This window comes from Nuphar pumila, chromosome 17 (genome assembly GCF_984573655.1).
Source record: "Nuphar pumila chromosome 17, dmNupPumi1.hap1.1, whole genome shotgun sequence".
Lineage (NCBI taxonomy): Eukaryota > Viridiplantae > Streptophyta > Magnoliopsida > Nymphaeales > Nymphaeaceae > Nuphar > Nuphar pumila.
In genome coordinates this window covers 54,634,893-54,651,928 of record NC_143265.1, presented here as the reverse complement: position 1 = coordinate 54,651,928, position 17,036 = coordinate 54,634,893, and the positions used below count along the sequence as shown (strand labels likewise).

The 17,036-nt window shown below is 36.7% G+C and overlaps 1 protein-coding gene across 1 annotated transcript in view; it reads right to left on the bottom strand.

The window, feature by feature from the left end:
* LOC149811976 (Cyclophilin-like peptidyl-prolyl cis-trans isomerase family protein) overlaps positions 1 to 7,927 on the bottom strand; it is a 98,750-nt gene extending 90,823 nt beyond the window's left edge. Inside the window, exon 1 of the mRNA XM_089992556.1 lies at positions 7,736 to 7,927. Coding sequence (XP_089848682.1) covers positions 7,736 to 7,846 — 111 coding nt within the window. The 5' untranslated portion in view covers positions 7,847 to 7,927. The remainder of the gene's footprint in view (positions 1 to 7,735) is intronic.
* Between the last annotated feature and the right edge of the window lie 9,109 nt (positions 7,928 to 17,036).

Below are 17,036 nucleotides of genomic sequence, written 5' to 3'. Positions count from 1 at the left end.
AAAGATTTCAACAAATAACCCCCATATACCCAAGAGAATTAAAAAATCTCAATCATTTGATAATTAACACTCATAAAAACAAAGGGGATTTCAAAGAAGTTTTAAGAAATAACAAATAATTTTTCAAATAAAGGAAAAATGGGTGTTTTTCTCATGCATAATACATGAGATAGAAAACACAAGTAAAAATAACTAAAAGATTCAAGATACATACCGAGTCAAGATCTCCCTTGAATCCAAGACATATGTCGATCATTATTTCTTCACGAGGCACAAATCCAAACCAAAGAATCCCAAAAACCCAGAGAGGCAAAATACCAAGAAAATTTTCTTGGCTCTAATATCATGTAACGAGATAAGTAGAAAGCAAAAGTACAATGTGCACAAGCATAAATATAAATCCACTAAGGGAAAATACAAAGGCACTATGGCACAACATAAGCACAAAGTGCTGGCTACAAAGAGTCTAAATGTGCAGAAGCACAAGTCCTCAAAGGGACAACAAACAATCCAATTAATGGCAAATACATAAGATTACAAGAAACACTAGTGAACATATGCAAAAGAACACAATAAACATAAAATAACAATCTTTTATTGATGTAGAATGCTTAGGAAAAGCATTAGAAACAAATGGGAGGATTTACCCTTTTATATAGGCTACATGGGTCACCATATAGTCGTTCAGATACTCCAATGGCTATAAATATAGCCGTTGGGAAGATCCCAATGACTATATGGGACTTTGTCCAATATGCCCTCATACAAGAGGGAAAATACAAAAAAAATATAAAAAACTGCACAGACAAAACTGCCCCTAATGGGCAGTACTTGTAACGCCCCAAAAATCCAGGACTTGTAACTTTTAGAATAGTTTAGAAAGCTTTGAAATCATACGATTATCAGAGTTTAAATAGTACTTCAGCGGAAAATGATATTTTTAAAACCACAAGTCAATGGACCTTGAGCGCATTACAGCATAAACTTTCCTTTGTCGAATTCCGCACAACTATTGAAATCAAATGGTTTCGAAATGTAGTTTCAATAATTGAGAATTTGTTCATGGGATTTCACAACTCATTATATTTGTTGAAACCAAAAAGAAGTTTATTAAAACAGTTTTAGTAACTCAAGGTTTAATTAAAAGAGAATTTTTGAAATACACTTCATACTAAATTTACCAACATGTCCTCAGGAGCAAAACGTAAGGGAAAGAGCTCTGTCTTGATCTCATCACGCCATCGTGCCATCGCAGATTGTATTACCTATCCATCATCTGCCCATAAAATGGGTCAATTTCACTAAAAACTGGTAGGTGCACAGACAGGACAATATAGAACATAATTGAGCAGAATAATTTAATATGTCAAGTAGACAGGCAATTAAATATCAATTTGCTTTCAGCAGAGTCATGGAGCAAACTATCATGAGCACGATGCTGAAATTATTACAAGCATTTTACTGACACAAGTAGGCTAACTATTACAAGCAAAAAACTGCATAAGAAATGTAACTAGCAAAATACAATGCTTCATCAACCACACACACAATTCCATAAGTATTGAACCTGTTGTACACTATAACTATCATACACGCATAACTCAACAAATTGGGTGATCGGATTTAAATTATGTTTCGATATTAACTGGCCAAGTGGGTACGCACAAGGCATGACTCTAGAAACAGCCTAGACTGATCCGGGGGTTTATTATGCTATGTATTTTATGATAACCCGGATAGCTCACTGAGTCCGCACTTAAGGGGACGGTCGGTGACCAAGAGAGAAGTCCCCAAAACAGCATAAACAATGGATGCATCCTGCACATGGAGGGCTACCACCTAGGATAATTATGGTAGTCCTCTTCCCCTAACTCCAATGACTGAGAAAGCCGAGTCTTTTGCTCGTAACTGCCATTAATGGCTTGTCCATCGAAGTTTTTGTACCTTCTCATTCTCTCTCCAGACAGGAGTCAGCGGTTCGAATGAGTATATCAGGGTTAATTAACTGAAGACCCATTCTACATACTCTGGTCTTTCGACCAAACTCGAGTATCTTGTCGGTGAAGGCAGAATCATCACCTATTTAGGTGATCTTAGCATTTTTCTATTTGCACTCATCGAGGTTGCCACAACCTACTCACCCAATCATCGCAACGTAAGAAGACGTATTTGTCAAAAAATATGGTTGTACTTGTCAAAAGTACGACTACGATGAAAGGGATATGGTTTCACCAAAGAAACCCCAACATATATTATCTGCATAAGAAGTAACACAACACAGTTTGGCAAGATAAGTCTTGAATTCATTTCAACAATATTTTGCATATTTCATGATACAAGGTCGTCTCGGATCTCTCATCCGATCAACAAAGTACTTAACATGTCATGCATGTCTAAAAGTACGCTACACTGAAAAAAGGGAGGTGTGTAGGCTTCTCAAAAGGAACACCCAACACACAACTTCATAACGATCCAAGGAATATAGGAGTGCTCATTTGGCATGATTCATCCTTAAAAGCCGCAATGCCACATTTAGTCATTCACACAAGGCACATCACTATCAATCTTGCATCCAAAATTTATCTTAATATCGACATGATTCGCACGACACGCGACACTAGGTTTAATAAATGAAGAATGGGTCCTTCAACAGAACCTCACTCGATCATAGGCTCCTGCCCCCAATCGGGGTTATTCAAATTGAGCCGCAACTTGAATCGAGGTTATAAAACATTTCTCCCAAGTGTGTGGACTTGGGAGGGCCCAAATGTAACTTCGCAATCCTGCGAGGCTTAAAACTTAACTTTGCAAAAGCTGTGCAATTTGAAGAGCACTGGGTTCGCAGAGGAAAACCCACTTTTAAAGAACTGCAATGCACAAGCACAACTTCTAGTGTTTTGAAAACAAGTGAAATCAGGATAGGCACAAGGCTACATTTATACATTTATGTAAGCACATATTTACCATAAATGTGAGCATATGCAGGTTATAACATGACAACAAGCAACTCTCGCCTTGCGATGCCGGACATCGAGGGAAAAGCACATAAGTAATACACGAGGTACCAAAACCATATCTTGGCCACTTAGATAGGCAAACACATAAGGTCATAAGTAATACATGAGACACGAAGTCGTACCTCACTCAAAGGAAACTTGCAGGCAAAAATGTATGCAAGCAAACAAGGGCATATGTATTTCAAGAAGTACGAAACCCCACCTCAAACTCATAAACAACTACGCAAAATAATAATCAAAGAATAAAATTGTACCTCGACCCATGAGCATGCAAACAAGAAAATACGTAATGCAGAAGCAATATCTCTAAGCATGTCTAGCATGGGCAACTTAATTATTTCAACTTAATTAGGTTCATCTATTGCCCTTTTGTGCGACTTTACCTTACCTTGGAGGTTACACCTGACTCCGAGTGTAAGCAATCAATGTCTCGATTGTGGGGTGTGAGCGAGATCCGTTGCGTGAGCTGCAAAAGGCAAAAAGTGAGCATCATGCTTAACATTTTAAAAAGAAGAAAGGGGGTTGAGACCCCAAATAGGGCAAGGGCTACGTCCCTGTCTGCCAATAAATAGAGGAATAGAAGAAGGGGCAAAGGTGGGACTCGCTTCTTGCTTGCAGGAACTGCAGAGGCACATACATAGCCCCTGCCCGACAACAAAAAGGTAAAGGCGGGGGGGGGAACCCTTGCTGGACCAACGAATCAACAAGGGCAAGGCCCCTGCCTGACGACAATACAGGGAGGCAGGGCTCTTCCCCTGCCTACCGGAAATGTGAGCTAGGGCACCCCCCCCCCATTGGAAAACTAGTGGGCAAGGGCAAAGCCCCTGCCTGAGCAAAACGAGGGTAGGCAAAAAGGCAGGAGGGGGTGACAAGAGTGTCACCCCTGCCTGCCGACCGGAAAGAGGACGGCGACAAGGCATCACCCCTACCGGCTGGTCTGAAAAGGAAGGGGAAGGGAATGAGCAGGGATAGTCCCTGCCCGTCAGGCCGAGCCCCTCCTTGGCTCACAAAAGGAGGATCGAGGCTCGGTCTATCAGGCCAAGCTCAGCCCCAAGCTCGCAATAGGAAGGTCGAGGGTGGGCTCAGTCGGTCAGGCTGAGCCCGGCCCCCAACTCGCCACAAGAAGAAGAGTAGAAAAAAAAGGGGGGTGGAAGAGACAGCAGGGAGGTCGTTGACCCCCTGCGGGCCTTCCGATTAAAACCAGGGGAACCAAGGGAGGGCTCGGTATAGCCGGCCCTGTGCCGGCTTCGGCGAGTTGCGCAGGGCCGAGGGTGAGAACCCAAGGAAAAGGAGAAGGGGTCGGGGGGTGCAAGGAGATCAGCGACGTCGCCGAATAGATCCAAGAGAGAGGGGAGCAAAGCGAGGGAACGAGAGAGGGGGAGAGATCGGTTTACCTGAGGGTCGTCGAGAAGGCAACGATAACAGTGATGAACGAGAGGGGATGTCACCGGTGGCCTGCCAGAGAAGGAACCAACACGTGATGGGGGGTTGCCGGAAATCGCAACGAGAGAGAGATGAGGGTTGCGAGGTTGGGACGCCGGCGAAAGGGCTCGGGTTGGCTGCGGCGAGCTCTGACAGGAACCCACCACTTGGGAGAGGATCGACGGTGATGGTGGCAGTGGCGGCGGTGATCGGATCAGAGGGGAGGAGGCGTCGGCGGTGTTGTCGTGTGCAGGGCACGAGGGGGGGGGGGGGGGGGGCTCGAGAGGGAGGTGCGATCGGGATTGTTGGCGCGGCTGTCGCCCGTAGGGAACGAGAAGGGGGGGCGGTGCATCGATCCTCTCCTCCCGCAACGCTCTTAAAGAGCTCGGGGAGGGGCGAGATCCGGGGAAACCCTCAAGGGGTTTCCTTATCCTGCCGAGGGGGTGGAGCGACGCAGGTGAGGTGCGGCGCACAGGAGAGGGTTTTGCCCTCACCCTATGTCGGGTTTTAAAACCCCAACGAGGGCGGGCCTGGGTCGGGTCCCGACCCGACCTGGGTCCGATAAAAAAAAAATTTGTTTTTTTTTTACGTGGGTTTTACAGTACTTATTTCATAAGTGAAAATGACCAAAAAGCCCCTATATGGGCAAAACCTATTACAATAATAAAACAGTTACAAAAATATATAATACATACATATACACTTATATATATAAAAATATATATGAATCAATACATTTTAACACCCACAAGGCCAAAATGTGTTACCAATTAAATGTGGTTTCACCAATCTTGAATTTTAAAGGCGATTGGGAGGTTCAGCTTTGATATGGCTTATTTCTTCTTCATAAATAGACAATAGCCCATTTTCTCAGTGTCATAGCCTAAAGAACATAATTTACAGGTCTTGTTTCTCCTCTGAAAGATATTGAACGAGAGATTCATGATATAAAACATTATAGAAGAAAAAACTGTAACCAAATTCACCTCTCCACCTGAATACGTAAAGGGATTGAAGACTATGGCATCTAAACCATAGAAATCAAGAAGGTCACTGTTATGTACTACAAAGAAAACACATTTTTTTTAAAAACTCTTGTCTACCATTTATTTGTTTCTAATAATCAAGACACTCCAACTACAAAGGAACCAGTCTATCACACATACAATCCAGAAGGGCAATGAAAATTCAGGTTATCAATCCAGAAGGGCTTTCAAAGAACACCCACATAAAAAACGGCCATGGAAATTCCGGGGGAAGAGGAAGGAGGGGTGGGATGATGATGGTCGTGTGGGTGGTTACCTCTTGGCGAGAGAGCTCAGCCTTTCAAGAGGCCTTCCTCTCCCTCTCCTTGATTCAGTTTTTTATAAAATGGTCTTTTGTGAAGGCAGAAGAGCCATTTTTACACACTTCTTGCAAATTAGTCCCCACCTTATTCAGTATTTGCAAAATAATCTAATAAAGGCAAAACCGTCAAATTACTTGCCCTAAATGGTTTCAGGCAGAAATGAGGAACGAGTGTTAACCCAAGGACCAATTTGCAAAAAATCCTTAGATTAATTAGACCACATAAGGGTGAACAAGGAGCAAGGTATCTAATTTTAGGATTTTTATCAATTGTTATCATGAGATCAGAAATGAAAACCAAATTTGGACAATTGTCTTTTAAAGCACAAAATTAGTACTTTTACATTTCTTATGATTGTCAAAATTATAGGATCTAATCCTTATTTTTTTCTTTACATTTGTTCTTCTGTGACAAAATTCAAATCATATTAGTAACTAATGACTGATTGAGGGTTACATAAGCAGTTGTGTTTTGTGCAAAGAGAGAATATCGTCATATGAGGTCCATCACATATTTGATTGTTTCCTTTGTAGGGGATCTCTAGGTTGTCCATCTATCAGAAGTCAGACTACAAAAGCTTGGAATGTTCCAAGAAACTGCACTCCTCCAATGCTTATGACAAGGCGATACCACTATTCTCATCTTAGAACCAGTTGTGTAATACTTGGTAATCTAGTCTCCCAACTGGAGCCAGCCAGTGTCCCCCACAAAATCTGAGTGTAGAATGCAATGCAAGTACATTAAATTCCCAATGAAGCACAGGCTATTCATTCAACTATCAATCAACAACTCCTTCATTTTCTATGAGACTAATGCACAAGTTTGACAATGCTATGACAGCATACAAGATCAATGTGATCTATAAGGTTCTATCAGAAAACCAACCATTACAGCAAGGGAGACAGTTCCACATTTACAAATCTTAATCAGCATGTATTCTGAAATCTAATTGACTGATAGCATCCTAATTTTTTGTGCATAAATTCTATTATTTAAGGGATACTTCAGGAACTTTTGATTTATTAAGGACTTGAACGAGATGGAAATTAGGAATTGCTAGAATTTAGGGTCAATTCTGTAAATTTCCTTTAGCCTACTGGTGATCAGGACCTGGAAATCATATTAATACTCGTCCGAAACAATAGGATATCTCTTATGCCAATGATACCATCTTCTTCGATTGAATGGCATTCAAACCAAAGAAAGGGAACTGAATGGAATTGGGATATGGATGGAATATAATGAAATAGAGCCCCTTTGGGGTTCCCTATGAAATGAGGCATGGAACGGAGCCACGGTTTTCCCTAAAAGGCTTATAGATGCAGTATGGCACATAATAAGAGAAATTAACAAATTGATAAATTATCATGGAGGCTCGGGCTTCCTCGAACTAACCCACCATCTACTATTTCCTGGTTTTCCTATTCCCAACCCAAAAATTTTCTAGGATAGGCTGCAGATCCCATCACTGACCCTTTAGTTTGACAACATGGTAATGATCACAGGGACAACAAATATGATGGTGAAAATGCTCAAGTAGCTGTGCCCACCATGCACCTATGCAGTTAAGAAACATTTTTTTTTTAAGATTATGCAGTTAAGAAACAAGAAAAAAGCCCTTACGTTTTCCTCAAGGAACCACCTAATAAAAAAACAAACAGCAAAATTCATAAGAGAATTACTCTATTTACTCAGATCAATCAGTATCCATATCATAATATTATGCAACCAAAACCCCTACAAGAATCAGAAACTTGCAAAACATGACACATGAAAAGAATATGGTGAACTTTAAGGCGCACATATCTCATAATCACATTACAGAACCAAAAGTAATATTTTGATCGGTGCCATTCAAACTGCCCAAAGATAGAAATCCCCACCAAGAGAAAAGAAGGAAAAAAAAACACACAAAGGAATTTTTAGTAAAAAAATTGCAGATACAGACCTGGAAAACCACTCGAATGGAGCCGAGCTCAGGGGGGGTTTCTGACGAGGCATGAATGGTGAAGAAGGAGAAGAAGAACAAGAAGAGGAAAACCATATTCTTATTGACCATGATGGAGATTTCAAGAGAATCGATCGCAGAGGGGAAGACACCACGGCGAGCTATAAGGGGTTTTTTGTAATTATAAAATTAATGAAAGTGCTAATAAAGTTTTCACGCGTTGCATCAATAAAGGGGAGCCGGATCAGGTTATTTCTAAAATGAGTTTAAAACTCAACCTCGTGATCGTTCGTTACATGTTTCCGATGAGTGCCACGTTTTTCTTTTTTCTTTATTTTGACCTTTTTCCTTACCGGTGTCACGCCGTCAACATTTTCAATGTTAAAAAATTAAAAATAAGAAAATAGTGTACGGATCTTAAAAGTCAAGGCACTTTTCGAGGTCTCTCCCACCCTAAGAGGGAACCAGCCAAGTCTCTCTCTCTATGTGCATTCTCCTTTCGTCTCTTTCTCGTTTTTTATGTTTTTGAGGGTTGTCCTCTATTTGATCTCCAAAACTGTTGACAAACTATGTTTTGATGACACATAATATGATATATTGTCATGCTTTAATATAATATAATGATATGCATTCATGAAAAATGTTATATTATGACTGAATATGATTTGTCATGTATTTAACGAGTATTTGATGCAAGGTTATTTCACTTAAAAAGAATGGAGACAACCTGCTCAGGTACAACCTTTGGTGCAATCATACTTTCTGAAGAAAAAACTTGATGGGTCATATATTCTTAAAGATCATCTAAGGAAATCGGCTACTTCAAGATGAAGACTTTTTTTTCTTCTTTAGAGTCATATGTAACAGAACCTTTAGAAGGATGCATAGTGCATATTTCATATTACATGCTTTATCATACAAGCCATCTATTTACAAAAGCTATGTTTCATAAAAGCATACGATATTTCAAAAAGCACCTTTTTGGAAACTAATCATTGTACTTTCTTACAAACATCTATGAAAAAGGTATTTTGACAAGATATAATAGCTCATGATTTCAAAGGCATTAATTGTACCTTCTAACATGCATTTATGAATAAGATAACTTGAAAAAAAATAAAAAAAAACTAATGATTTCAAGTATGAAAGAAAAAGACAAAATGAATTTAAGTCATAATACAAAATCGTATAGCTTGAATTGACAATGTAAGAAAACTAATATTATTATATTGTGTTTGGAAAAGACTTTAGTTACTTTATACAACTCAAGAATGTCGACTTACTTTAAGTCATCATTCTTTCTGTAGACATTAAATACCATCTCAAAAGCATTTAAGAAATGACTATTTGTTTAATAATAAACTCCACACAAGAATGTTGACTTACTTAAAGTCATCATTCTTTCTGAAGACATTAAATAAACACCTCAAAAAGCATTTGAGAAATGACCATTTATAAATAAAGTAATCAACAAAGCATTTATTAAACTTACATACATTTAAGTTAAGAAGTGACGATTTGTAAGAAAAATACTAATATACTGCAAATCATTAAATTGAGTAAAGACAAAACTTCATCATGACTTACAACCCAATGTTCAATGTACTATAAATCATTTATTATGAAAATAGACATTTTACAAATTATATCACATTTAAAATACTACAACGAATAGTGTACCCAAAATATTACACTTATAGAAAGAAGACTTTTCGAAAATACAGTATAGTACACATATCTTTTTACACAAAGTTGTTTTTGAAATTGACTTGACATCTCACATCTCAAAAGGACAATCATTTCAAAAAGGCAATGACTATTTTCTGAGACTATATATACTCTAACAAAATAATATCTCAGAAGAGACATGTGAGCTTACAAAGAGAAAAATTTCTACTCATTATTCGAAAAAGAGAGCCAAGAAAAAGAAAGAGAAAAGAAAGAGAAAAAGTCAAGAATAGCTCTTTGACAATGAGAATCATCTGAGTGAAAATAACAGAATATTCTGAGAATCCTTCATTCGTGCATTCATATCATTCTGAAGGTTCTATAGAAAGTATTGTAACTTTCTGTTATTCATTGTTTTCCTTCTCTGTTGAGAGAAGTAGACCTCTGGAAAAGAGGGTGTTTTCCTTCTCTGTTGAGAGAAGTAGACCTCTTGGAAAGAGAGCGTTTTCCTTCTCTGTTGAGAGAAGTAGACCTCTGTGAAAGAGGGTGTTCCCTTCTCTGTTGAGAGAAGTAGACCTCTGAGGAATAGGGTGTTGTACTATTTATCTGGTAACTCGGATTTTATAGTGAAAGACTCAAGTGTTTTGCTTGGGGACTGGATGTAGGTCAGTGACTTGATCGAACCAGTATAAATCTTGTGTTTTATGTGTTGTGACTTATTGCATTTAAACTTTTATTATCGATCTATCTCATAATTCACTATTCACCCCCTCTAGTAGAATTTCATTTTGTATCAGAGCAGGTTTGTTGGTTTCGACATAACAAGTCTTCCAACACAAATGCCATCAACCTCTTATGCTCATGATATTAAAGGTCAACACGCATCTCGCCCCCCTTTCTTCAATGGCTCCAACTATGGATATTGGAAATGCAGGATAACCATATTTCTAAAGTCTATAGATTTTGCTGTATGGAAATTTGTTGAGCATCCATACACATCCCCATCCTCAGACTATAACTTATGGTCTGATGAAGAAAAGAAAATGGCCAATCTGAATGCAAAAGCTATGAATGCTTTGTATTGTGCCATTGATCAAAATGAATTTAACAGAATATCCATCTGTGAATCTGCTTATGATATTTGGCATTCTCTGGAGGTTATTCATGAAGAAACCAACAAAGTGAAAGAAGCCAAGATCTCATATCTGGTTCGAAAATATGAGTTGTTCAAAATGAACAAAGATGAACCCATCACAGAGATGTTTACAAGATTCACAAACATCACCAACGACCTTAAATCTCTCGAAAAAAACTATTCTCAGACTGATAAGGTAAAGAAAATCTTGAGATCTCTCACAACTGATTGGGAGAAAAAGACTACAACAATTGAAGAAGCTCAAGATTTATCCAAGCTTACACTGGATGACTTAATAGGCAATCTTATGGCCTATGAAGTCCATATGAAGGAAAGAAGGGAAGAGGAACAACCTACAAAGAAAACTCTAGCCTTCCCAGCCCTTTCTGAAAATGAGGACTCAGAAAAAGAATCTGAAATCGCGCTGCTTACTCGAAAATTTCAGCGCTTCATGAGAAAGAACAGGCTGTCAAATAAGCACAAGGAAAAGAAAGATTCTAAGGAAGATTTCATGTGCTATCAATGTAATAAACCAGGTCACATGAGACGTGACTGTCCTCTTCTAAAAAGGAAATCCAAAATCGAGGAACCAAAGAAAAGATTCTTCAAGAAAAAGGCTCTACATGCTCAATGGGTTGATTCAGAACCATCCACAAGTGAAGAGTCAAGTGATGTTGAAGCTGAAACCGCCAACATGTGCTTCATGGCAGAAAGCTCTATAAGTGAATCCCTTGATTTTTCTTTTGAAGAACTTCAAAATGCTTTTCAAGAACTTTTTGAAGAATCAAGAAAAACTATTCTTAAAAACAAAAGTTTGAAATATGAAAATCTAGAACTTCTCCAGAAAAATAAAGAACTCAGTATTGAAATTTTTGAGTTGAAAAAGAAAAATTTTATTATTACTTCTGAAATAAGTTCTACTAATTCCAAGACAAAAATGCTTCAAGTAGAAATTTCAGAATTAAAAAGCAAAACTGAAAACCTTATGAAAACGGTTTTCAAGTTACCAAAGGGAAAGAGAACCTGGATAAACTCCTATCTTCTCAAAAACTCTCTTTTTACAAGAATGGTACTGGTTACTCTCTCATGAATAAACCTTCTTGTATAAATAAAAAGATTGTTTTTGTCAAAGGTTCTGCTGAAGTATTACAACTTCCATACTATGTACTCCTCTAAAATTGTAGACAAATTCAAATCAAAATGGATATGGGTTCCAAAGTCTAACAAAAAGTGACCCGATTGGGTACCACAAAGAATTTTTACTTGATGTTTTGCAGGCTCCAAAGAAGAAGAACAGATGGATACTAGACAGTGGATGTTCAAAATATATGACAGGACATCCGGATCTTTTTGTTGTTCTTCATCATAAAGAAAGAGGAATTGTCACCTTTGGAGATAATAACAAAGGTTTGATAATTGGTATTGGTAATATCGATAAACCTCTTATCAAAGATGTTCTCCTTGTTAAAGGCTTAAAACATAATCTTCTAAGTATAAGTCAAATGTGTGACACAGGTTATAATGTTAGCTTTAAACATAATGTGTGCCTTATAGCAGACACCAACAAAAATATTATTTTAAAAGGAATAAGGAAAAATAATATATATGGATTATACCTAGAAAATATTACTGAACACTGCCTTATAGCTAATAATGACACTCAAAATGTATGGCACATGAGAGTGGGTCATGTCAACTCAAAATACATGTCTAAATTAGCTAAAAACAACTTAGTATGTGGGTTATCTAAAATATCTTTTAAAAAGGACTATTTTTGTGATGCATGTCAATTAGGAAAATTGTCAAAATCATCTTTCAAATCAAAAAATATTATTTCAAGTAAAAGACCTTTGGAGCTTCTCCACTTGGATCTTTTTGGTCCTTCTAGAGTAGCGAGTCTTAATCATAATAAATATGTTTTTGTCATTGTAGATGATTACTCAAGATTTACTTGGGTAATATTTTTGAAAAACCAAAGTGACACGTTTTATGAATTTGAAATTTTATGTAAAAAGTTACAAAATGAAAAATCTTCTACTATTATCAAAATTCGTAGTGACCATGGAGGAGAATTTGACAATGATCTTTTTTGTAAATTTTTGTAACTTGCATGGTATTTCACACAACTTTGCCTTTCCTAGAGCTGCACCTCAAAATGGTGTGGTGGAAAGAAAGAATAGAACCCTTCAGAAATCTTCTAGAACTATGCTCCATCATAATAATCTTGCTAAATATTTTTGGGCATAAGCTGTTAATACTGCATGCTATATATCAAATAGAGTTTTTATCAGGCCCTTATTAAATAAAACTCCTTATGAATTATTCTATGACAGAACTCCAAGGATAGACTACTTTAAAGTCTTTGGGTGCAAATGCTTTATCCTTAACACAAAAGATAGCCTTGATAAATTTGATGTTAAATCTGTTGAAGGCATATTCTTAGGATATTCAAGTCATAGTAAAACATACGGAGTTTTTAATAAGAATTCAAATACTATTGAAGAATCTATGCATGCCAGTTTTTGTGAATCTATTGATCAATCTGTTCATACGCAGACTAACGATGATGATGTTGAAAGTACATATTTTTTCTTACATAACACAACTAATCCTAATGAAGATGATCTTTAAAGAACATTTGCTGAAACCAGAGATCATCCTCAAAAGCATATTTTGGGAGACCTGACCAAGGGGGTTCAAACTAGAGCTCAGCTGGAACGGATTGCAAACATAGTATTCATCTCTCAACTTGAGCCAAAGAAGATTGATGAAGCTATCATTGATGAGTTCTGGATGCTAGCCATGACTGAAGAACTGAATCAATTCAAAAAAAATGATGTATGGGATCTAGTACTAAGACCAAAAGATCATCAAATCATTGAGACAAGATGGATCTTCAGAAATAAGCTGGATAAAACAGTTAATGTTGTTAGAAACAAGGCAAGGCTAGTAGCTCAAGGATACAATCAGGAGAAAGGTATTGACTTCGATGAAACATTTGCTCTTGTTGCTAGACTTGAATCTATCAGAATGTTTTTAGCATATGCAAGCTATATGGATTTTAAACTATATCAAATGGATGTTAAAAGTGCTTTTCTAAATGGTTTTATAAATGAAGAAGTGTATGTAAAACAACCTTCAGGTTTTGAAAATGAACAATTTTCAGATCATGTTTTCAAACTAAAACGTGTTTTATATGGATTAAAACAAGCACCTCGTGCTTGGTATGACAGACTTAAAACCTTTTTATCAAAAACCGGATTTTCTGTAAGCAAAGCAGATTCAACTCTATTTATAAAAATAGTGAATGATCATACCCTAATCGTTCAAATTTATGTGAACGATATCATCTTTGGATCTACTGACAAAAGTCTTTGTGAAGAATTTTCTAAGTCCATGCAGAAAGAATTCGAAATGAGTATGATGGGAGAACTCACCTACTTTCTTGGACTGCATATTAAGCAAACCAAGGATGAAGTCTTCATCAATCAGTCTAAGTATGCTCATGAACTTCTGAAAAGGTTCAACATGAACTCAACTGCTTCAAAGAATACTCCAATGAGCACAACTACTGTATTGAACAAAGATGAAGATGGTAAGACTGTGGATACAAAGTTATACCGAGGTATGATATGATCACTACTTTATTTAACTGCTAGCCGTCCAGATATAATGTTCAGTGTTTGCTTGTGTGATAGATTTCAGTCAAATCTAAAAGAATCACATCTTAAAGCTGTAAAAAGAATAATGAGATATCTAAAAGACACAGTTGATTTTGGGTTATTTTATTCAAAATCATCTACATTTGATTTAATCTCATACAGTGATGCTGACTTCGGTAGAAGTAAATCTGACAGAAAAAGCACAATTGGAACATGTCATATGCTAGGGCACTCACTAGTTTCATGGTTCAGTAAGAAACAAAACTGTGTATCATTATCAACTACTGAAGCTGAATACATAGCATCAAGCCTAGCATGTACACAGGTCATCTGGATGAAACAAACCTTAAAAGATTTTGGTTTAAAATTTGAAAATACAACTATTTTCTGTGACAATACTAGTGCTATAAACTTATCTAAAAATCCTATTTTACATTCTCGAACTAAGCACATTCAAATTAGACATCACTTTTTAAGAGAACAAATCCTAAACAACATAATCAAACTAGAATTTATTCCCACTAATAAACAATTAACAGACATTTTCACTAAACCTTTAAAAAATGAAGACTTTATAAGAATTAGAAGAGAGTTAGGAATCTGTAAATTAAGTGATTTATAAATTTAATCCTTATGACTAATTAGGATATAACAAGATTAGTCTACTCAAGTTCACCTCTACCAAATATTAATACAAACTGTACTTGACAAAATTCATCTTAACCAAAGATTAACAAGTAAGAATGATAAAAACACTTTATGTCAAATCTTGTTTTCATTTACAAATTATTTTTTGTCATAATCGAGTGTTTGTATTTTTTATTATTTTTCATATTCATTCACCACCTTTTTCAAAGTTGAAAAAGAGTCTTTCATATTTCACGTACATCACAAAGTTTTTTTTTTAAAATTAATGCTTTATGTCATCTTTTATATCATATCTCTTAAAGTACAATCTACTTTATGTCGTATCATCTTTCACACTTTTCTATAAAAATCCATATGAAGATTCATTCTCGACAAACATGTCTTTCCTCATATATTTTTTTGTGTTCTTTTTCATTGGTCCTATCTCTCTCTCTCTCTCTCTCTCCTACGAAATTTGAGTCCACTGTTCTGTCATCCCAAAAACCACGGATTTGGCCCCTTGACAAGATTTGAAAACCTCATTCTTTATTCTCTAAAACTATAAACTCCTTCATATCGAGTTTCTCAAAAACTATGTCTTTCAAATAAATATTAATTCTAGACAATCATGACATTATTTTATGTCATTCATCTCATATCAATCATGAATTGTTTTTTGTCTTTTTTGTCCATTCATATCCTACTCGAAAATCCATGTATGACATCACCCTTTCTTTATGTCTACTCTTGCTCCTTCCACACATATCTGTAAAAACTACTTCTTATATAAGTAATCATCACTATTCTCTCATGAATATCTTTTGTCTTCTTCTAAATACATCTCTCACGAATTTAGAATATATCCTCTTTAAGTAAAAATACTTTTTACTTGTTGTTTGTTTTATTAGGCCATTATTCATCTCACATGATAACACTCTTACACACCTTCCTTTCACGATTTTTTCATCTCATCACATCTTCACATGGAAATCTTTAAAATCTATGGATCATAATTCACATCGTGAAACACACCTCTTTGACTCTATTCTTCTATCATATTTTTATCACACTTCACAATTCAATGGACTCTCCTCTATCAAAAATCTCCTTATATAATTTTTTTTTTAAACTATGTTCGTGTCATCTTTCCTAAAATAATATACTCTCATCAACACTATCTTCCAAAGAATGATTTGATTTATCATTCACAAGAGCCCTAAGTTACAACTCATGAGTTCTCACTTTAACTAAAATCTAAATTTCATTCACTTCAAATGTCACTCACTTCCTATCATAATAATTTTCTTCTCTCTATTTAATGAAATGATTCTTTCCTCACCAATTCGTTCAAATACTTCTATCATCCTTCAAGCTATTACTCTCTCCAAGTTCTTATTTCCTTCAAAACTTTCTATTCTCTCAAGATTACTTGAAATGGCATCATCTTCTTCACGATCCTCCGATGTCAACATGATTGAAGCAGCTGAATTGAGATATCCAGATCTCATTCACCACTTTCACTCCATTAACTCTCTGTCAATTCAAACCGGTAAACTAGTTCACCTTGAAGCATTCCCCTCATTCGACCTACAAACCTTTCTTTCAGATTTTGTTCATATTTAAGCATCTTCCCAATCTATGACCATTTATCCTCAACTTATCAAAATTTTCTACACCAACCTTTCAGTCGACCCTGACCGATCATCTATCACTTTCATGGTTCATGGAAAACTCATTTCCTTCGACATTCCTCAATTAGGCCGTATTCTTAACATTTTCTCTTATGGCATTGAACTTCCAAACATAGTTCCCATAGATCCTACTGTGTTTAAGAAGATCCTCCACTCCACTCGTTCAACTCAATTCCCGTAGCATTCGAGCAATTTGAAGCCTCATGCTCTGCTATTGTCACAAATCCTCTCATTTAATGTCATCCCTAAACCGCCATCCAAGGGATTCATTGCTAATGAAATCTCTCTTCTCCTTTATGCGATTTTTTGTAACTTTCCCATAAACTGGTCCAGTGTTATTTTTAATAACCTGATTAATTTTCGTTCCTTCCGCTCTCTCCCATTCGGGTATTTCATCACCCACATTCTTCAATACTTCCAAGTGCCTCTTCAAAATGATGTCATCTTCTACTCCATTCATGCATTTGATGACTCCTACCTCCCTGAGGAAGGATCAACTCAAGACTTCTCTGACGACG